At 38.2% G+C, this 23,277-nt stretch overlaps 1 protein-coding gene and 1 non-coding gene across 6 annotated transcripts in view; one reads left to right on the top strand and one right to left on the bottom strand.

The window, feature by feature from the left end:
* ATAD1 (ATPase family AAA domain containing 1) overlaps positions 1-23,277 on the top strand; it is a 79,617-nt gene that overhangs the window by 40,052 nt on the left and 16,288 nt on the right. For 3 of the 5 annotated variants that reach the window (XM_040454239.1, XM_040454238.1, XM_040454237.1), the window contains exons 4-6: positions 1,912-2,032; positions 7,366-7,566; positions 15,712-15,818. In XM_040454239.1, the coding sequence (XP_040310173.1) occupies positions 1,912-2,032; positions 7,366-7,566; positions 15,712-15,818 (429 nt within the window). Of the gene's footprint in view, positions 1-1,911; positions 2,033-4,346; positions 5,065-7,365; positions 7,567-15,711; positions 15,819-23,277 lie in introns of those variants that run through there. The other 2 variants (XM_040454241.1, XM_040454240.1) reach the window with 2 other exon arrangements.
* On the bottom strand, positions 1,241-1,325 carry TRNAQ-CUG (transfer RNA glutamine (anticodon CUG)). The gene has a single exon. It is a non-coding gene; the product is annotated as a tRNA-Gln (tRNA).

The following is a 23,277-nucleotide window of genomic DNA, read 5'->3' as shown; positions in this document are numbered from 1 at the left end:
CAGCAGGTTGTGAGGACAAGTGTGAAGTGCCGTGTCCACGAGGGAAGCTCAGTAGAGACTCCCAGGATTTTAATTGGGACTGGTCATGTAGACCCCACATCCCAACATCTACCAAAATTCTAGACGTTCAGAGGGGAAACACGTTCCCCGTAAACCATTTTGTTTGCACAGCGAGGTGTTCTTATTAGGGAATGAAGGAATTCAAGCCCCCATACTGCAGCCAAAGGCCAGCCTTGCAGGTAGGCCTTTCTAAGGACAACAGTCTGAGGCCTGCCGTGTTAACCTTTTTTGGCACACACTTGTTTAGATAAACTTGTTCTTTTATATATTCACCTTTGTGGCATATAAAACGTACTGCTTTAAGTTATGTGGATATTTGATTTGGAGTTTAAATGTAGATTTTCGTAATAAGATACGGTAGGCAACACAAGATTCTGAATTCTAATTTTTTCCATTCATGGCCTTGGCAAATTGTTTCCTCTTTGAGTGTCAGTCCCCTCATGTGTAATCCAGGGAAGGTGTGATACCTGCTGTACCTACTTCAAAAGGATTATTGGAGGATCAGATTAATGTAATATATAAACTCTAAACTCCTATGTGAATATTTGATAACAGCAGGTATAAATAGGTTTTGTATGACAGATATAAATAAATAGAATAGAATAAGTATGGTATTCCTATCTCCAAATCTAGGAAATAAAAGTCTTCAATGTCTGTTAGTATTAGTATCTGTGTGCACAGAGATAGATACATGTCCCCAGAGTTAATCCTCCATTTCAATTTGATTTATAAATTTACAGTGGGACTTCTTGGCTCTGTGTTCACTTCTGAGTAAGGCTGTACTAACAGACTCTCTTTTTTGTTATAGTGGAAGTAGATGCTATTTTTTTTTTTTTTTTTTTTCAGATTTGGCTGTGGTTTTTCACCCTTTTTTTTTGTTTAAAGTTGTAGTGAAAGTAAATTTCTTGTAAATATGGCTTCTGACTCACCCCACCTTCAGCCTCTTTACTCTGCCAGGTTAGAGCAAGATTGATTTTTTTTCCCCCTAGGTTTTTTCCGTTTGTTTTTTTATCCCCTCCCCCCTTCACTCCGTCCCCATTTAAAAAAATTTTTTTTTTTTTTTTTTTTTTTTTTTTACATTTATTTATTTTTGAGAAACAGAGCACAAGCAGGGGAGGGGCAGGGAGAGAGGGAGACATACGATCCAAAGCAGGCTCCAGACTCTGAGCTGTTAGCATAGCGCCCGGTATGGGGCTCGAACCCATGAACCATGAGATCATGACCTGAGCCAGAGTCAGATGCTTAACCGACTGAGCCACCCAGGCACCCCCCATTCCCATTTTTGAAGTTGAGTCAGAAGGTTTTAAAATACACAAGCTGTGCTTATTTTGACAGTATATATCCCCTATTTACAAAGATGAAAGTTTTGTTTTGAAAGTTTTATTTTTGATTAATAAAATTCAGAAGTCCAGTGTTGCGTGAACCTATTTCCAACATGTCTACCTGTTGTGTTTGACGGCACCCTATATGAATTAGGGACACTGCTGGTAAGCTTTTCCCCATCAGCTAGCACTGAGTTCTCTGTCTGAGCTGGTTCTCCATCTTCTTGGCAGAGTATTCCTTCCTCTTACACGGAGTGAATTCAGCTTATTAGATCCCTGTAGAGTTTTGAGTCCTGGGCCTAGTGCTTTTAATAGTAGATAGTTGATTATTAATTCCTTTTTGTAATTTCATGGTAATTAAATAATTTCAGTATTGCTGTAAAAAGTCTTTACTAGTATTATATATTAATCTTTTATTATTTACATATAATTATCAGATTAAGGTTTGCCATTTTGGTTTTTTTTTTCCTTTTAACTTCATTGCATATATGTAAGTTGTAAAATTCATGTTGACCTTACCTTTTATCAGGTTACTTGGAGTGATATAGCAGGTCTGGATGATGTCATTACGGATCTGAAAGACACAGTCATCTTACCCATCAAAAAGAAGCATTTGTTTGAAAATTCCAGGCTTCTGCAGCCTCCAAAGGGTATGGTAAAAGTTTACATTTGCTAAAGTATTAAAAATGTAGGAAACATTGAAACTTTCTGCCATTATAGAACTGGTATCGCTGAGGTCGGATGTTGAAGAGAATACTGAGATCCAGTGAGCTGTTTTATAAATAGTAGTTTTAAAATAATTGCTCATTCTTCAGCTTCCCAAATTTAGGTAAAACTTTTTCCCTGTGATTACATGTCAAAATAATCCCTTTATTGCAAACTCATTTTTATTACTTCCAAGTAAATAAAAATTGGGAAAATTGAAATTAAAAAATCTAAAGTCATGGTATGGGTTCTTTTGTTTTCAAAGTAAGAACTCTTTTTGTTGTCTCATAATTTAGCAATATTGTTTTTTCCTCCTAGTAATCTTCATTATTTTTGGATTGCAGTGTTTTTTTAGAAGTAGTACTGGAGTACAGGTGAACTAGAAATTAAATGCTACTTATTTTTTAAGGGAAACTTCCTTATTCCTAATTAGCGATGATTTTAAAAACCTCAGAACTCAAGAATTGGAAATGCTTATAACTCCTTCCTTACGTGTAATGCTTTTATTGTTGTCCACTCAAATATGAATCACGTTTAAACGTATTATGAAAGGTGATTCAGATGGAGCTTCGGTGACAGTTGGCAGTGAGATAAATACACGTGTGTTACCGTGGCTATCCCATACAAACGCTACAGCAGTGGAAAGAGTGGAAACTGCTCTTTCTTGTATTCCTCATACTAGACAGGTTTACTTTTCCGCTGCTCTTCAAGGCTGAAACCAAATTATTAGACACATCACAAAAAAAAGATCTTTAGAAATATCAACATAGTGCTGTGTGTAAGTTATGGTTGCTTGTAATCTTATTAATTTTGCAGTTATATCAAAATGCATCAATTTACATTTCAAAAGTAATTGAAGCCGATACCTGTACACTTTCACAAAGTAGGTAATTTTTACTCCTGGTAAATAGAGGGTGATGATGACGTGTTCTTTTCATTAACTAAAACAGCAAAACTGTTCATTAGGTATTTTGTTTTATTTTCTGAAACAACAATACTTCCTTTTTTCCCCCCTAGCAAAAAGCATTTGGTTTATTGTGTTTTTAAAAATTTTTTCCCCAGAAGAAAATTGCAGATGATTTATCTGAGCCAAGATCAAAGAGTAAAGTACAAGTTGGCTTATTTAGTTCTTTACCCTCTTCCGGCTGGTTGGTAGTTTGAACAAGAAAGACCTTGTGTGAGTTGTCATCCCCTAGTTTCTTAATTCGTGAATCTAGAAAAGTCAGATGCAGGATGGGGCCCAGTTAGTACTTGGATGGGAGAAAAGTAAGATGCGTTTTCTGTGCTGTTCGGGAAAGCTCCAGCCCTCGTCAGTGACACCTAGCCCAGGTAATTGGGTCACTGTACCAGTCGCACTTGGTTTAAAGCCCCAGTCAATTAACACAGCAGACACCAAATTACAATGGGATACTTCAAAGTTACGTGTATATCTGGTGCTTCTTTGAAAGCATTGTCCAAAACTAGAAGTGGTTTCTGTGTGTATTTTAAAATTTTTAAGTTACCTGAGTAGCTCTTGATTGTGTGATCTAAAGTTATGCTGTTTGAGCCTTTTCAGCCTTGCATTTTTGGAAAGTTTTTTATCAGGAACAAAATTTGAAAAGCCATTGATTTACTTTTTGACCCTCAACATAAATTGGATGTTAGCAGACAGAAGCAGAGCGTAAAATCGGTTGGATACCGTAGTTTGTTCCATTTTTGAACTGGAAGTAGGTTACATAGGTTAGAGTCGTTGTTTTATTGCCAATTTTATGTTATCCCTGGACAGTTCGTTGCTGTCGGGGCTAAAAGTCCGCACTGCCTTAGAGACTACGCGAGGATGGTTTGAGAATGTCTTCCATAGTAGCACACGAGATCAGCCAATCACGTGAAGGTAGAAAGTTGGCAGCTGTCATGCCACCAAGTGGTCACAAGGACATGCCATAGAATGTTCATGGTTGCATTAAAAAAATAACCGTGTTGGGGCGCCTGGGTGGCGCAGTCGGTTGAGCGTCCGACTTCAGCCAGGTCACGATCTTGCGGTCCGTGAGTTCGAGCCCCGCGTCAGGCTCTGGGCTGATGGCTCGGAGCCTGGAGCCTGTTTCCGATTCTGTGTCTCCCTCTCTCTCTGCCCTTCCCCCGTTCATGCTCTGTCTCTCTCTGTCCCAAAAATAAAAATAAACGTTGAAAAAAAAAATTAAAAAAAAAAAAAATAACCGTGCTTTCTTCCAAATGTTTAAAAATTTACATTGAGAATTCCATATGAATACAAACAGTTCTCGCTAAACTCTAACTTCGGTAATCATTATTTTAGCACATAAATTTTATGTTTGTGAATTTTATCATGTTCCATGTTGTGATGTTTCTTGAAAATGTAGGTAACTTAGGAAAAATATATTTTGAGAAGTGATTTTTCTGGGGCCATAAAAGCCTCCATCCCTCCCTCCACCTCCTTGAGTACTTTGTATTTAAATAGACTCAGTTTTTACAGATACTTACTTTTCCACCATTTGGACAATTTTTTTTATTAAAGCTTGAAAGTCAATAAACTAGTTCAAAAAAGAAAAAAGTTGGTTACTGATAAGGTAATATACTTGTCACGAATAAGGATTATTTCAAATTTAGATCTTTTGTCCCAATTCTTCTTTTCTTCCTCACCCTAAAGTTTTTATTTGCACGTAGTACTTACGAAGTAAAGCCCTTACTAAAACATCCACATTAAAGAGGGGTTTGAATTTTTAGCCTCTGCAAAGCATGAAGGTAATAATCGTAGTTTTTCGTTTTGTTGAAAATGGTTGTGAAAGTACCAGACTGAGCTCAAAAAAAACTAGTTAAAAGACTGCAAAACTAATAACTGAAGCCGGATGCCTCGCATTCATTGTGGGACCATTCATGTATCACTCTTCCTAAGAATGAACAGGGTAGTGTTCATCCCACAAAGGATATAGAGAAGATGGCCCTTCAAACAGTGTTACTGCTAGACTCATTGATAATATGCCAGGTGAGACAACGTGAGTCTTAGTGAAGCAACGTGCAGAAGTGGGGATAAAACAGCCAAGTGGGTGACTGGAAAGCTGACACTTCCATAGCTACCACCCAAGTCAGGAAGTGAACACTCCCTGCTCATACGTGCACCTCCCCTATCATGTCTGTCCTCCAGAAGATTATGAAATCCCAAAGCTTTCAACGCATGTTGAGTTTCATACCCTGTAAACAAAACAAAACTGTAAAAAAGCTGCCTAATTAATAACACTAATTGTAATTCCAGAAGAAAAATATAGGAAAAACTTAATCCTGCTAAGGAGTGCCAAAACTAAACTGTCAGGAATAGAGGACTCAAAGTGATGAATGAATACTTGGAATCAAAGAGGACATTCTAAGAACACTTGCCTCGGTTTGTGAGGCGTGCTGTAGCAGCACAGTCAACAAGATACAAGGACTTTTGCATCAGAAGTTTGCTCAGAAAACCCTAAGATTCAAATAACATGCATATAAAAGTTTGTGGATCTGCATTCCATATTAAATTGTATGATCAAAATAATAAATGTTGTAATAATTCCAGGCATCTGCAGTCACCCCGTATGTTTTCAGTTTGATGTGAATTAAATGGCATTAGACCACTACTCTGTGGTGTTCACATGTGCCATCCAAAGGAAGAAGTATCGATAGGGGGTTGAAATTATAAATGACTTAACTACATTTTTTACACCTGAATGGACTTAGTTAAAAATTGCAAAGGGATGTACTGGCAAAGCTTATTGACTTAAATTTTAAAATGGCTTCAGAAAAGTAAGATGACTAAACTTCATTAATTCTTAAAGAATTATGAAGACCCCTAGAAAAATCTGTGCATGCCCGAGGAAAAGTTTGTGTGCCTGAACATTACTTTGAAGAGCTTGATGTGAAAAATATTTGTTTTATGGAATCAAGCTTCTCATTAAAAAGAAAAAAATGAAAATTTAGGCAGGGTGGGATTTTAATACAAAATATTTACTTTTCTTATATTTTTGTATTTTCTTAATGTTTATTATTCTTGAGAGAGAAACCGCGCGTGCATGTGAGCGGGGGAGGGGCAGAGAGAGAGGAAGACACGGAACTCCAAGCAGGCTCCAGAACTGAGCTGTCAGCACAGAGCCCAGGGTTCAGACCCATGAGCTGTGAGATCATGACCTGAGCCGAAGTCGGATGCATAACCGACTGAGCCACCCAGGCGCCCCTATATTTTATTTTTATTGCATAATAATATTTTGGAAATCTCCAAAGTCTCTTCATATTACCCTAATATGTCACCTGTAAATACTGTCTTTTTAAGTGCTGTGACATGGGAAAAGTAGAGAAGCTATGAATTAAGCAAATATTTTAAGTCTGCAGGTTATAATATTCGTCAGGCCCGTCTACAGATAATCTATAGCCAGGAACATAATTTTACTATTAACATAGAAAAATGTTACTTAATTTTGGTTGCTAAACAGTTGGTGATGATTCCCAAAATGCCCAAGGCCTCGACCAGTTTAGATCTCTCCTGTTAAAAGAATTACCTTAAGTTGTATTAAGCGGCAGACTGCTGTCTGTGGAGACGATAGGTGAAGGATTCAGTTTCATTCCTTGGAGAGTAAAACAAAAGTGACTGGCAGCTTTTGTCCTTTGGAAGAAGAGATCATTATCTGTTTGGAAAAAGGCGTGTGCCCTTTTGGATAAAACTTAAGTCTCAGTAACATCGAAACGGTGTTTGCTGCAGCCTGTTTTTGTTGTTTTTGTTTAATGTTCATTTTTGAGAAAGAGAAACAGAGCACAAGCGGGGGAGGGGCAGAGAGAGAGACGGAGACACGGAATCCAAAGCAAGCTCCAGGCTCTGAGCTGTCAGCACAGAGCCTGATGTGAGGCTTGAACTTATAAACCGTGAGATTGTGACCTGAGCTGAAGTTGGACACCCAACCGACTGAGCCACCCAGGTGCCCCTCCCGCAGCCTGGTTTGAAGAAGTTCTCAGTTTTCTCTGGGCTGTTCTAATGTGCTGTAGTGCTCTGTTAGCTTGTGAAGGTGGAGGGCATTGGACCATTTTGCCAACCATGGATCGAGTGGCGTGAGTTTGGATGTCAAGGGGATCCTGAGCTAGACCTTTGCGTGAAGGGAGAAGGCACAAGCATGCTGTAATTTTATAGCCGTCACTGACACTGAACTTAGGAAGTGGCGCCTTCCTTTCCTACCATTAACATGTTGGGGAAAATTTTAGTGTGGGCCGAATTAGTATGTTGATTATCACATAAAAAATGTAAATAATAAAATGACATGTTAATTTCCAGGAGTTCTTCTGTATGGGCCTCCAGGCTGTGGCAAAACATTGATTGCCAAGGCCACAGCCAAAGAAGCAGGCTGTCGATTTATTAACCTTCAGCCTTCAACGCTGACGGATAAGTGGTACGGAGAGTCTCAGAAACTGGCTGCTGCGGTCTTCTCCCTTGCCATAAAGCTACAGCCTTCCATCATTTTCATAGATGAAATAGGTATGCGACTTTTCTGTGTGAGCATTTTATAGCGCCATTTTTAAGGGTGGTATTTAGATGACCAGATTTAGTTTTCAACATTTATTAGGGCAAATTAGTAATACAAAAGAGATCACCAACATCCTTATATGCTGTGTATAATTTATTCCAGAATGAACCATAATCTGTTCATTCCGCTGCTCGGTAGTAGTTTCCTGTCTTCTCCGTATTACAAACATCACACGGTGGACATCTGTGTACGTGTTTCGTCATGTACATGTGCTTGTCCAGGCTACATGCCCAGAAGTTGAACTGTTAGGTTGTGTGACATGTCTGTCTTCAGCCGCACTAGGATTACCAGTTGTTAAAAGTGGTTTTACCTGTTTTCACTCTCTCAGTTATATAGTTTCCCTGCATGCCCCTAAAATTTATTTTTTCAGATATTATCATTGATTGATTGATTTTTTTTTTTTTTTTTTTTTTTGTCAAACTAAAGAACACGAATTATCATTGTTTCGTGTTTCCCTGCATTGCTAGTAAATTTGGGCATCTCTTACCATGTTGACTAGTCATTGAGTTTCCTTACTTATAAATTGTCAGTTTTTCTTTGGGGTTATTTGCATTTTCTTGGTAATTCTTTGTTGATATTTATTATGATTGCAAATATTTTCTAGACTGGCTTTTCACTTTATGATAATTTACAGAAATTTAAATTTAAATTTAGTTGTATATATCTTTTTATCATGATTTATACTTTTTTGTGTCTGGCTTACAAATTTCTTCCCTACCCCCATAAATATCCCTCTTTTCAAAATATATATTGTGAAGTAGGAATCTAATTTCATTCTTTTCCATATAGACAGCCAATTTATAAAATAGATTATCTTTCCCTGTTTGTTCATGACTTTTATGTTAGTATACTTTTTCTGTATTTTATGGATCATCAGTATTGTTGGTTCTGCTCCTGGTATGGTAAGTCATAATAAAGCTATGGTGATTGAAACTATAGCTTTGAATTAGTTATACTATTATATGTAATGTGATAGACTATACAGAAATGTAGAGAGAAAAATGGTATAGATATATAATACTTTGGTTACTTGTCTGTCTTGTGTGTCTCATCAGTTTATTACAGCTATTTTGGAGTTTTGGTGTGAATTTTGCATAAAAGTGCTTATAGCTAGATTTAAAAAAAAATTAAAAAAATTTTTTTTCAACATTTATTTATTTTTGGGACAGAGCGAGACAGAGCATGAACGGGGGAGGGGCAGAGAGAGAGGGAGACACAGAATCGGAAACAGGCTCCAGGCTCTGAGCCATCAGCCCAGAGCCCGACGCGGGGCTCGAACTCACGGACCGCGAGATCGTGACCTGGCTGAAGTCGGACGCTTAACCGACTGCGCCACCCAGGCGCCCCTAAAAAAATTTTAATCTAAGACACTTTAACCAGGAGGTGTGGTCAGTCTACCTTTATTTTGATAGCTCATGTATTTAGATTTATTTCTGCCACATTACGTGTGCTTTTTTATTTACCAATCTAGTGGACTTTTCTCACTTTATCCCCTTTTCCCTGCTACAGGTTTAGAAGTAACATATTCTTTTTCTTTAGTGAAACATTTAGAATACCTACTTGCCCTGAAAGTCTAGGCTAATCATTTCTGCCCTCCTCCCAAATAATTCCAGGGACCTTAGAACTCTTGAACACTAATCGTTCCACTCATTCCTTACATGTTAACATTTTCTCTTATTTTACAGTCTCCATAGTGGTTGTTATTTCTGTACTGGCAGTACTTGTTTAGAGACCACGTCTGCCAGTTTCTTTGCTCACTGTTGCTTCTTTACAAAGCTGCCTTTTCTGGATTTAATTCCCTTCACTGAAGTCTATCAAAGTTCTTTCAGCAAAGATCATGAATACAGTAAATTCTGTCTTTGGGTGAAAATGTGTTAATTCTACCTTCACTCTTAAATGATAACAGAATTATTTTTCTTCAGCATTTTGAAGCTACAAGTCCATTGTCTTCCAGTCTTTCTTGTTGCTTTCAAGAATTCTGCTTATAGTCAAATATTGCTTTGTAAGTAATTTTATCTTTTCTCTCTAGTGTTATTAGATTTTTATCTTGTTCTGCTGTTTGATTATGGTTTTTCCAGGTCTGTATTTATTTTTATTATCCCACTGAGACTTACTGTGGTTCTTAATCTGATGATTCGTGGTTTTCATTCCAGAAAATTTCTCAGCCACTGCGTATCTTTGATTGTGGCGAGACTTCCATTTTATGTATGTATATATTTATATTTATACATGTATCTACCCTCTCTACTTAATTTTGAGTCATTGCCGCATCGAGTTCTCCCATATTTCATCAGTTCTAAAATATACCATTTTGTTATTTACACTTTAACCTTTCTGAAGTTGGGGTAACATGTTATAATTTAATTGGCAGAGTTTTTTGAGTATTATAACTTACTTGGCAACATTTAAAACTTTGTTGATACATAAAATAATGATACAACTAAAACATCAATCTTTAAGTTTTAAAAAGCAGTTCTTTGCTTGGCTATGTTAACCGCACAGCCATTGGGTTTGTATTCTGTTGATTGCATTTGAACTTTAGAAGTTCTTTTTGGTTCTTTTTTAAATTTCCCTTTTTTCACTATAGTTGCTTTTCTGTTTGAATTTCAGTCCCTTTTATGTCTTGGTTTTTTTTGTTTTTGTTTTTGTTTTTTAAGTTATTTATCTTGGGAGAGACAGAGACACCATGAGTGGGGGAGGGTCAGAGAGAGAGGAAAGAGAGAATCCCAAGCAGGCTGTGCTGTCAGTAGGGCTCAAACCCACAAACCCTGAGATCACGACCTGAGCCAAAACCAAGAGTTGGACGCTTAACCCAACTGAGCCACCCAGGCACCACCCCCTCTTATGTCTCAGTTTTAAGCATACTGTTTTTATATATAGTTTTTTTGGATTGTTCTGTTGTCTGAAATTCTACTTCTCCTTTGTATTGTTAAGTGTTTCATACTAACTTGTTTCCTTGGCTCATTTCTAACGTTAGATAGCCTACAGCTTGTTTTTATAGGAGAATTCTGTGTTGCCTAAGACCAGTCAGAGTGCTTTTCCTACCTTCCACTTAGAGCCTGTGTGTGGAGTCTGATCATTCAGGGCTAATTTTTGTGATAATTTCTCAGTGTGGATGTTCCTAGACTGAATGACAGCACAAATCCAGTCTTCGTGCCTGAGGGAGAGCCTCTGTGACCTTAGTTTTTTTATTTTTCAGGGGAGACCTGTTTACCCCCAGAGCACAGACAAGACAGACTTGGTCTTTAACTCCCTGTAGTAGTGAGCAGGATTTTTTTTCTTGTCTACACTTTCTGTGAGCGTACATCCTTTTGAGCAGCTTGGTTTCAGCGTGGACATGAACGCCGAGGCGGTACACGCCTCCCTGCCGTGTCCACAAGTGCACGTGTCCACGGTTGGCACAGACACCTCATGCTCCCACCACATATTTCCTGAATTCTGACGGTTGTTTTTTTCTCTTTCTTACAATCTCAGATATTCGTTAAGCTGTTGTTTTTTTTTTTAAACTGGGCTCTGTTATTTAGAACCATTTTAAGTTTACAGAAAGCAGAACGTAGAAAGTTCCCATACACACATCCCCTACACACACAGTTTTCCTATTATCAGTACTTTGCATTCGTGTGGTACATTTGTTATAATTGATGAGCCTGTATTGCTACATTATTAATCACTAAAGTCCGTAGTTTATATTAAGGGTCATTCTTTGTGTTTATAGGCTTTGACTAATGCATAATGTCCTGTATCTACCATTACTGTATCAGAATAGTTTCACTGCTCTGAAAACCCCCTGTGCCCCACCTGTTCATCCTAAACTCCCAAAGTCCCAGCAGCCACTAGTCTTTTTACTATCTTGCCTTTTACAGAATATTGTAATTGGAATCATACAGCATGTAGCCTTTTCAGACTGGCTTCTTTCACTTAGCAATATGCATTTAAGGCTCCTCCGTGTCTTTGTGGCTTAGTAGCTCATTTCTTTTTATGGCTGAGTAATATTCCATTGTGTGGTTGTACAACGGTTTGTTTATCCATTCATCTGTTGAGGGACATCTTGGTTGCTTCCAATTTGGGGCGATTGTGAATAAAGCTGCTAACAACAGTGATGTGCAAGATTTTGCGTGGACATACATTTTCAGCTCAATTGGGTAAATGCCTGGGAGCACGTTTGCTGGATCCTACAGTGAAACTCTAGCTTTGTAAGAAACCACCAAACTGGCTTCCAAGATGGCTCTGTGATTTTGCAGTTCCACTGGCAATGAATGAGCGGTCCTCTTGCTCAGCATCCTGTCCATCACTTGATATAATCAGTGTTTTGGAATTTAGCTATCCTAGCAAGCATGTAGCGAGCGGTATCTCATTGTCATTTAAAGTTACAGTTCCCTAACGACATATGACGTTGAGCATCTTTTCATGTGTTTATTTGCCATCTGTGTATCTTTGAAGTGTGTGTTCAGCTCTTTGGCCCATTTTTTAATTGGGTTGTTTTCTTATTATTTAATTTTATGCTCTTTGTATATTTTGGATACACACTTTTTATCAGGGAAGTAGTTTGAAAATCTTTTGTCCTAGTCTGTGGCTTATATCTACTCTTTCTCTTCTCTCTCTCTGTCTCTCTCTCTCGCTGTCTCTTTTTTTAAATGTTTATTTTTGAGACAGAGCATGAGTGGGGGAGGGGCATAGAGAGAGCGCCACAGAATTCAAGGCAGGCTCCAGGCTCTGAGCTGTCAGCACAGGGCCTGACCCACAGCTGGAACCCACAAACCATGAGATCATGACCTGAGCAGAAGTCAGATGCTCAACCAACTGAGCCTCCCAGGCGCCCTGGCTTATCTCTTCTCTTACCAGTGTCTTCCACAGGGAAGAATTTTTAATTTTGTTTTTCTTTATTGAGCATTTAAAACATTTTTTTTAGCTTGTTTTATTTTTTATTTTTTTATTTATTTTTTTTTTTTAATTTTTTTTTCAACGTTTATTTATTTTTGGGACAGAGAGAGACAGAGCATGAACGGGGGAGGGGCAGAGAGAGAGGGAGACACAGAATAGGAAACAGGCTCCAGGCTCTGAGCCATCAGCCCAGAGCCCGACGCGGGGCTCGAACTCATGGACCGCAAGATCGTGACCTGGCTGAAGTCGGACGCTTAACCGACTGCGCCACCCAGGCGCCCCTATTTTTTATTTTTTTAAATTTACATCAAAATTAGCATCTAGTGCAACAATGATTTCAGGAGGAGATTCCTTAGTGCCCCTTACCCATTTAGCCCATCCCCCCTCCCACAACCCCTCCAGTAACCCTCAGTTTGTTCTCCATATTTATGAGTCTCTTCTGTTTTGTCCCCCTCCCTGTTTTTATATTATTTTTGTTTCCCTTTCCTTATGTTCATCTGTTTTGTCTCTTAAAGTCCTCATAGGAGTGAAGTTATATGATATTTGTCTTTCTCTGACTAATTTAGCGTAATACCCTCCAGTTCCATCCATGTAGTTGCAAATGACAAGATTTCATTCTTTTTGATTGCTGAGTAATACTCCTTTGTGTGTGTGTGTGTGTGTGTGTGTGTGTGTGTGTGTGTGTGTGTGTATACCACATCTTCTTTATCCATTCATCCATCAATGGACATTTGGGCCCTTTCCATACTTTGGCTATTGTCAGTAGTGCTGCTATAAACATGGGGGTGCGTGTGTCCCTTCGAAACAGCACACCTGTATCCCTCGGATAAATACCTAGTAGTGCAATTGCTGGGTTGTAGGGTAGTTCTATTTTTAGTTTTTTGAGGAACCTCCATACTGTTTTCCAGAGGGGCTGCACCAGCTTGCATTCCCACCAGCAGTGCAAAAGAGATCCTCTCTCTCCGCATCCTCGCCAACATCCGTTGTTGCCTGAGTTGTTAATGTGAGCCATTCTGACAGGTGCCAGGTGGTATCTCATTGTAGTTTTGATTTGTATTTCCCTGATGATGAGTGATGTGGAGCATTTTTTCATGTGTCGGTTGGCCATCTGGATATCTTCTTTGGAGAAGTGTCTATTCATGTCTTTTGCCCATGTCTTCACTGGATTATTTGTTTTTTGGCTGTTGAGTTTGATAAGTTCTTTATAGATTTTGGATACTAACCCTTTATCTGATCTGTCATTTGCAAATACCTTCTCCCATTCTGTCAGTTGCCTTTTAGTTTTGCTGATTGTTTCCTTCGCTGTGCAGAAACTTTTATTTTGACGAGGTCCCAGTAGTTCATTTTTGAGCATTTTTAAATTTTAATAATGCCCAACTTAACTATTTTTTTTTGGATCGATTATGCTTTTGGTGTTGTATGTAAAAACTCATCACCAAACCCAAGGTCATGTAGATTTTCTCCTATGTTATCTTTGGACATTTTGCAGTTTTGTGTTTTACATTTAGATCTAGAATCAATTTTCAGTTAATTGTGCACCGTATAAGGTCTTTGTCTAGATAGATTTTTAGCACATGGATGTTCAGTTGTTCTAGCACCATTTGTCAGGTATGCATTAACTTTAAAAATATTTTTTTCCCAACTTTTTTGTTAATATTTACATATATGTCTTTTTCCATCCTTTGCAACATTCTGAGCTCTTAGATTTAAAGTGTCTCTTGTAAGCAGCACACATTTCGGTTTCCTAAGTGTCCAGTCTGATTTCCTAACCACCTATGTAGGTACTCTAAGACCATTTACATTTAACATTTTTTCTTTAATTTTTCTTCTATGTTTATTTACTTTTGAGAGAGAGAGAGAGAGAGACAGAGCGCAAGTAGGGACAGGGCAGAGAGAGAGGGAGACACAGGTTCCCAAGCAGGATCCAGGCTCACAGAGCCTGACGCAGGGCTTGAACCCATGAACTGTGAGATCATGACCTGAGCTGAAGTTGGACGCTTAACCGACTGGGCCACCCAGGCGCCCCTACATTTAACATTTGATGTAATTACTAATATAGTTAGGTTATTTATACTTCTCCAGCATTTTAAGTTTTTTTATATTATTTCAAGCAGCTGTCTTTCCAGAACCAACTTCTTAGTAATGAAGATGATTTAGGAATAATTGATAGCAGAATTATGGTGGTTAGCTGGCAGCTGTACTGACACATATTATCTTTAAAAAGAAGCAATTTAAAAATGACTACATTTTCTACCTCCAGAGTAGATGGGTTAGTTTGGTACCTAGTCCAACAGTGGGACGGATTGTATGAAACTGAAACTACAAAAGAAAATCCAGAATGTGTATTTGTCATCCGAAGACCCTGTAAAAAAAATTTTTTTAAGTTTGGACCAAACCATTTCTGTGTAACTCACACGTATGATTGTAGTTTCAGTGCTAAAATGCTAGTTATTTGAAGGGATAGAAGACAAAGCACTTGAAATAGGATTATACTAGAAAATCTAGGACTTATGACTGTCTTTTTTTCATAATTAGGAGGTACTGTTCCTTCTACCCCTCTTTAAAAGCATTTCATGTTCTTTGTAGATAATTGGGAAGACAGCAAATAGTTCAAGAGAACATTTAAATTGTCCTCAAGTCTATCACTGAGAGATAACTAAAGCAATTAGCGTTCTGGTGTATTTTCTTGCTGGCTTCTTTACATTGTGTCACGTATATGCACATGCCTACGAGCATGTGTGTTCGAAACCATTTTCTGTCCTGCATTTCCCACGGAATGGTGTTTTAACATTTTTCCAATGCCATTTTTCTTTATTTCCAGGAAAAGCATGTGAAGAAAAAGAGTGTGACCCACAATTAAGAATACATAGGATGCACATAACCTGGGATGTTAGGGCCAAAGCATACAGACCTTCCTCCAAGACACCACTTGATCCGTATCTTCTAATTACCCGATCCTGTACTTCTTTACATATGTTGGCATTAATGTATTGATAGGAAAGAATTGAAGATTGGGAGTTGATTGCGTTTTAATTTCTTAATTATTTGCCAAAATTGTTGTATCAGACCAATGTATGAAAAGGGATAGTTGAACTCTTTGTCTTGTACTCTTTCGCAGATTTGTTAGCTTTTGATTTTTTGGTTAATGATTTGAAGTTTTACGATGAGTAAATAATTCAAATTAGTTTCTAAGGTTGAGGACTTCTTCCTTCTAGACTCCTTTCTGCGAAACCGTTCAAGTTCTGACCATGAAGCTACCGCCATGATGAAAGCTCAGTTTATGAGTCTGTGGGACGGATTGGATACTGACCACAGCTGTCAGGTGTGTGAAAGAAATCTGCCTTGAGCCGGTGGTGGTGGTGGGTGCTGATGGGGGATGGGGGGCAGCAGTGGGTGCTGGTGGCAGTGGCGACGGGTGTGGGGGGTGGCGGTGGTAGTAGGAGGAAATTTAGTGGGCTACTTCTTAGGCTTTTTTAGAGAAGTTTTTTGTTGTTGTTGGTTCAGTCATTTGTTAGTAAAACTTTATCAATTCATTTAATAATTTATTTCATATTTCACTGATACAAAATGTTTAATACTTAGTTTTATGGGCCTAGAAAAAAAAATTTTTTAACTTTTTGGTTGGTTTTATTTATTTTTATTTATTTTTTATAATTTTATTATTTTTTTAATTTACATCCAAATGAGCATATTGTGCACCAGTGATATCAGGAGGAAATTCCTTAGTGCCCCTTACCCATTTAACCCATCCCCCCTCCCACGACCCCTCCAGTAACCCTTAGTTTGTTCTCCGTATTTAAGAGTCTCTTCTGTTTTGTCCCCCTCCCTGTTTCCCTTCCCTTATGTTCATCTGTTTTGTCTCTTAAAGTCCTCATAGGAGTGAAGTCCTATGATATTTTTCTTTCTCTGACTAATTTCACTAGGTATAATACCCTCCAGTTCCATCCACGTACCTGCAAATGGCAAGATTTCATTTTGATTGCCGAGTAATACTCCATTGTATATATATACACCACATTTTCTTTATCCAATTATCCATCGATGGCTCTTTTCATACTTTGGCTGTTGTTGATAGTGCTGCTATAAACATGGGGGTGCATGTGTCCCTTCGAAACAGCACACCTGTATCCGTGGAGAAATGCCTAGTTGTGCAATTGCTGGGTTGTAGGGTAGTTCTATTTTTAGTTTTTTGAGGAACCTCCATACTGTTTTCCAGAGGGGCTACACCAGCTTGCATTCCCACCAGCAGTGCAAAAGAGATCCTCTCTCTCCGCATCCTCGCCAACATCCGTTGTTGCCTGAGTTGTTAATGTGAGCCATTCTGACAGGTGCGAGGTGGTATCTCAGTGTGGTTTTGATTTGTATTTCCCTGATGATGAGTGATGTGGAGCATTTTTTCATGTGTCGGTTGGCCATCTGGATGTCTTCTTTGGAGAAGTGTCTATTCATGTCTTTTGCCCATGTCTTCACTGAATTATTTGTTTTTTGGGTGTTGAGTTTGATAAGTTCTTTATAGATTTTGGATACTAACCCTTTATCTGATCTGTCATTTGCAAATATCTTCTCCCATTCTGTCAGTGCCTTTTAGTTTTGCTGATTGTTTCCTTCGCTGTGCAGAAGCTTTTTATTTTGATGAGGTCCCAGTGGTTCATTTTTGCTTTTGTTTCCCTTGCCTCCGGAGACGTGTGTTGAGTAAGAAGTTGCTGTGGCTGAGGTCAAAGAGGTTTTTGCCTGTTTCCTCTTTGAGGATTTTGATGGCTTCCTGTCTTAGATTTAGGTCTTTCATCCATTTTGAGTTTGTTTTTGTGTATGGTGTAAGAAAGTGTCCGGATTCATTCTTCTGCATGTCGCTGTCCAGTTTTCTCAGCACCACTTGCTGAAGAGACTGTCTTTATTCCATTGGATATTCTTTCTTGCTTTGTCAAAGATGAGTTGGCCATACGTTTGTGCGTCCATTTCTAGGTTCTCTATTCTGTTCCATTGATCTGAGTGTCTGTTCTTGTGCCAGTACCATACTGTCTTGATGATGACAGCTTTGTAGTATAGCTTGAAGTCTGGAATTGTTATGCCTCCTGCTTTAGTTTTCTTTTTCAAGATTGCTTTGGCTATTCGAGGTCTTTTCTGGTTCCATACAAATTTTAGGATTATTTGTTCTAGCTCTCTGAAGAATGCTGGTGTTACTTTGATAGGGATTGCATTGAATATGTAGATTGCTTTGGGTAGTATTGACATTTTAATAACATTTGTTCTTCCTATCCAGGAGCATGGAATCTTTTTCCATTGTTTGTGTGTCTTCAATTTCTTTCATAAGCCTTTTATGGTTTTCAGTGTATAGATTTTTCACGTCGTTGGTTAGATTTATTCCTAGGTATTTTATGGTTTTGGTGTAATTGTAAATGGGATCGATTCCTTGATTTCTCTTTCTGTTGCTTCATTGTTGGTTTATAGGAATGCAACCAATTTCTGTGCATTGATTTTATATCCTGCAACTTTGCTGAGTTCATGAATCAGTTCTAGTAGTTTTTTGGTGGAATCTTTTGGGTTTTCCATATAGAGTATCATGTCATCTGTGAAGAGTGAAAGTTTGACCTCCTTCTGGCCGATTCGGATGCCTTTTATTTCTTTGTGTTGTCTGATTCCAGAGGCTAAGACTTCCAATACTATGTTGAATAACAGTGGCGAGAGTGGGCATCCCTGTCTTGTTCCTGACCTTAGGGGGAAAGCTCTCAGTTTTTCCCCATTGAGGATGATATTAGCGTTGGGTCTTTCTTATATGGCTTTTATGATCTCGAGGTTGATCTTTCTATCCCTACTTTCTTGAGGGTTTTTATCAAGAAAGGATGCTGTATTTTGTCAAATGCTTTCTCTGCATCTATTGAGAGGATCATATGATTCTTGTCCTTTCTTTTTTTAAAACATTTTTTTTAATGTTCATTTTATTTTTGACAGAGAAAGACCGAGCATGAGTGGGGGAGGGGCAGAGAGAGAGGGAGACACAGAATCTGAAGCAGGCTCCAGGCTCTGAGCTGTCAGCACAGAGCCCGATGCGGGGCTCAAACTCACAGACTGTGAGATCATGACCTGAGCCAAAGTCAGACACTCAACTGACTGAGCCACCCAGGTGCCCCGGTTCTTGTCCTTTCTTTTATTGATGTGATGAATCATGTTAATTGTTTTGTGGATATTGAACTAGCCCCGCATCCCAGGTATAAATCCCACTTGGTCATGGTGAATAATTTTTTTGATGTATTGTTGGAGCCGGTTGGCTAATAATCTTGTTGAGGATTTTTACCTCCATGTTCATCAGGGAAGTCGGTCTATAGTTCTCCTTTTTTAGCGGGGTCTCTGTCTGGTTTTGGAGTCAAGGTAATGCTGGCTTCACGTTTGGTAGAATTCCCCTGGAAAGCCGTCTGGGCCTGGACTCTTGTTTTTTGGGAGATTTTTGATTACTAATTCTATTTCCTTACTGGTTATGGGTCTGTTCAAATTTTCTGTTTCTTCCTGTTTCACTGTTGGTAGCTTATATGATTCTAGGAATTTGTCCATTTCTTCCAGATTACCCATTTTATTGGCATATAATTCCTCATAATATTCTCTTATTACTGTTTTTATTTCTGCTGTGTTGATTGTGATCTCTCCTCTTTAATTTTTTATTTTATTTATTTAGGTACTTTCCTTTTCCTTTTTGATCCAACTGGCTAGTGGTTTATCAATTTTGTTAATTCTTTCAAAGAACCATCTTCTGGTTTTGTTGAGAAGTTCTTTGTTTTTGGTTTTGTTTTTGTTTTTAATAATTATTTATACTTACCATTAAGTGATGGGGATCTGAAAGAATAGTTTGTGTATACTTTTGGTCATTTTGAGGGTTTATGTTAAACACAATGTTAAAAGATTGCCTAAGTGCCTGAAACAAATCCTACAGAAAAGAGAAAACCAGGGTGAAGTCTCTCCTCTGAGGGAAAGGAAACAACTAGTGGCTGTGGCTACTCTGTGCATGTTTCGACCCTTTACCGTGAATCTTACACTCCCTCCTCTCAGTTCCTGTCCCCTTAGTTTCACTTTACTACTTTCATTAGCTGCTGGAACTCACACACTTTCCCACTTCCTGCCCCATGTACTTTCCTTAGGATCCCACTTTTATGAAAGTCTTTTATCCTACGCTTTGTCTCTGCGCCCTGTGGGCTCTGAAAACCAGAACCAAGGTCCCCTGGTATGGCCCCAAAGGGAAAGCCACCTGTCTTGTTCAATGTACCTCTTGAGGTTTCCATTTTCTCTTACTTCTTTGCCTCTGAATAATCCATACTTTCCTGCCAGAACAGTAATGTATTTTCATTAAAAGAAAAAAAAAAAACACAAAACACCTCACCCCGCATGTTTGTTTTTCTGCCACATTACTGGAAATGGCAGTTCGAGAACCAGAACTGAAAAACGCAGCCATTCTTCACGTATCATTTCCGTCCATTCCCCATGTGATCTTCCTGTGGGATGCCCGTTGGATGCTCCTGTTTACACTGCGCGCGTTTTAGCTCTCTTTCGTATTTTCTCTCTTTGTGCTACATTCTGAGAAATGTTTTTATTTTTTTTAGTTTAATTTGCCAATTCTAAGTTTAGTTGCATCTCTTCTGCTAGAGTTAACCTTTTTATTGAGCTTATTATTAGTTCACTTACATTTTTTAGTCCTAGAGATTCTTTTAGATCCTTCTTGAAGTCTGACGGGTCAGTTTTGATGGGCTCTGACCCATCAACTCATGTTTCCAGTTGGATTAGAGAACCAGAGTCCTGGCATCAACTAGCTGTGTGACCTTGATCAGATAATACAGTCACTTTGTATCTGAATGGACGGAGTACTGTCTATAAAAAAGGGAAGGATAGCATCCACTGCAAACTGTTGAATGGTTTTAAGGAAGTTAAGTGCTTATAACTTGCCTGGTATAACTTAGTACCAGTTAACAAGTATTTGCTATGTGATTTTTTTTTATTCCTTTAGATATGTTAACATACTAATTTTATAGTCTATTCAGCAGTTCTAACATATGACTATACATCTGGTTCTGTTCTTTTTTGACTTTATGTGGTTTTTGCTTGTGTGTTTTGTGATTTCATGGGAAAAGTCATATTTGGTAAAACTGTGTGCATAGATTTTTGGAACCTATGTTGAAGGTTTGTTGCTCCCAAGAGGATTTTTTTTGTCTTCTGCCAGATTTTTTTCAACACTAGGTAAATTCAGGTCTGAGATCCAGGTTAGCTGGTGAAGAACCATGAAATCGTAGGGATTTTGTGTGTGTGTGTGTTTATACATCTGACCAAGAACCAAATCTTGACTCTACTGACTGCGTTTTCTAATATTCACACTGTTTCAGGCCCTCCTACTTCATGAGTCCCAGCTTTATGTAGGGTGACCTCTTATCATTAAGCCTATAAGGTGTCCAGTGCAAGCCCCACTGCCTAAGATCTGTACATTTCTGTGTGGTACGTGGGCAGCTTCTACCCTCCCTTGCCTCCCTTATGTGTAGACTTCACTGTTGGCCTTATCTTAATTCCTTTATGTTTTTGCAGATTCGTTGATTGATTGAGTTTTTTTATACTTTATTATTTTTGTTTTATAGCCAGAGGGCTTAAGGATCTCCTACATCCACCACATTACCATAAATCAAAAATTAAAACACCATCCTTAAAGAGAATATTAAGCCACACGTCCCCCTTGTACATCAGCTTCATGAAAATATAATTTCATGATGAGGGAAAGTTGCCGTTAGTGTTTGGGTGATAGAAAACAAAGTATAACATCTGTAAATTTAGGTGACGGCAATAGAAACAATGTTGTTAGTAATTGGTGCTAATAACTCTGTTCAAAATGGGAATAGTTTACAGGTTTCCAAAAACTGATTATCCTCCTAAGCAACAGTATTGAAAACACTTAGACTACTGAATAGTTAGCCCATGTAAGAGAAAATCGTTTAATATTATTTCGTATCAGAGTGTCGTTTTAGAAGTCAAGAAAATAGCATTTGGATGAAGTGTTCTCCAGAGCCACACAGCGTGGTTCTGATACGAAACAACACTGAGTTTTCAGAACCGCCATTCTTTATTACACTGATGGTAATAATTTACTGTGTTCACTGTGATAAACCTTCATAGCAAATGAAGATGTCAATTTTTTATAAAGCTGACGAATTTTTCAACCTTTTTTGTGCGTTGAGGGGATTAAAATTGATGTTAACTTGAATATTAGTTTTAGGCATTTTCTTTCATATGAACGAGCCAGTCAGGCTTTCTCTAAAATTATCTATTCTGTGGTTACGGATCAAGCCCAGTACCCCAGCTTTTTCTTGTATGTGTGATATCCTACAGTGGAAACAGAGGTAGCCGAGTGGCCCAATCAGATCCACCACCCGCACTGGGGGTCCGGAGGTACCCGCCACCGGCACTGGGGGTCTGAGGTAGCCGCCACCCACACTGGGGGTCAGAGGTACCTGATGACATGTTCTTCATCTGCTCAGACATGAGACATACAAGTTAACTGTGTATGTAGGGTAGTTGCTGACGTAGGTAAAGGTTTCAGGCCTATTTTTAGATCTGATTATTTTAAATGTTAAATGATAAAGCATCACATGTTTTAAAGATTCTAAAAAGTCAACCAAAGCACTAATATTTCTGCTTAAATACTAAAACAGTACTGTTTCTTCCCATTTTGGATTTTTGCTCATTTGCACTAGAGTTAAGATGTGTATGTACAGTTGATCCGTTTTTGCCCCTTAAAATCACTGCTTGAAAGAGCTTCTTTAAGTTTGAATCACTTGCTTTTTCTTCATCCTGAGTACCTGTTATCATCCTGTATGTATCCATTAAACTGTGTTGTGCTGGATTTGTTTAGATTCCTTGATCCTAATTTTTAGCATCCCATCTGCCATACGGGATTTTGCTTTGTTTTTATTTTAGGTTGATGTGGTCAGTCTTCCACAAGCTTCCATATCACTTTGAATCTCTTCTAACACATAATGTGTACTGTATCTCAAAATGTTCTTCTACTCATACATTATCTTCTGCAATTAGTTCCTTTGATCACTTTTAGGACTTCTTTGTTTTACATTTGATGGAAATTTTACTTTACTAATTTTATAGGGTTGTGGAAAGTCTAATTTGAAAAATAGGTAAGAGCCTTAATATTTTGATCTTAGGACCACTTAATTTAAATACAAAATTGCATTATATTGTGGAACTAACATTTCTCAAATTTACCTTTGTATTTACATTTTTTCCCTCTAGGTGGCAACCTGCCAACAGTTAAATTGAAAATAATTTGTCTCTTGAATGTCATTAAATATAGAGTAGAAGTAGAATATAAGGTTTAATGGATCTTTCAGCATGTTCTGGAAGTTAGATTTCAGATTATTTCAGAAATTGAGAACCTCTTAGGCTGAAATAAAATTATATTAAAGAAAAGTTTCCATTAGAATACTGATAAATTTCATTTTGGGTAGCAGATGTGGGCTGTTATTGGGTTCTATAAAAAATACCAACAATAATGTTAATATTGAGGGCTTCCAGAAATTAACTTATTTTGGATATCTCTGTCTTTATTTGCGTTGATTTTTCATGTCTATATCCTTTATGAGTAAAGTGACATAGGCCCAGAGATTGGCAGGTCACCAGCATTTTCTTTTCTGTTTTTAAAAATTAATTATTTTTTCAGTAATCTCTACCCCCAACATGGGGCTCAGACTCACAACCCCAAGGTCAAGAGTCACACACACTACCGACTGAGCCAGCCAAGCACCTAA

The sequence above is a fragment of the Herpailurus yagouaroundi genome, unplaced genomic scaffold, assembly GCF_014898765.1.
Source record: "Herpailurus yagouaroundi ecotype Mexico unplaced genomic scaffold, PumYag 211, whole genome shotgun sequence".
NCBI classification, from domain to species: domain Eukaryota; kingdom Metazoa; phylum Chordata; class Mammalia; order Carnivora; family Felidae; genus Herpailurus; species Herpailurus yagouaroundi.
The sequence above is the reverse complement of the archived record's forward strand: the minus strand, read 5'-3'. Positions and strand labels throughout refer to the sequence as shown.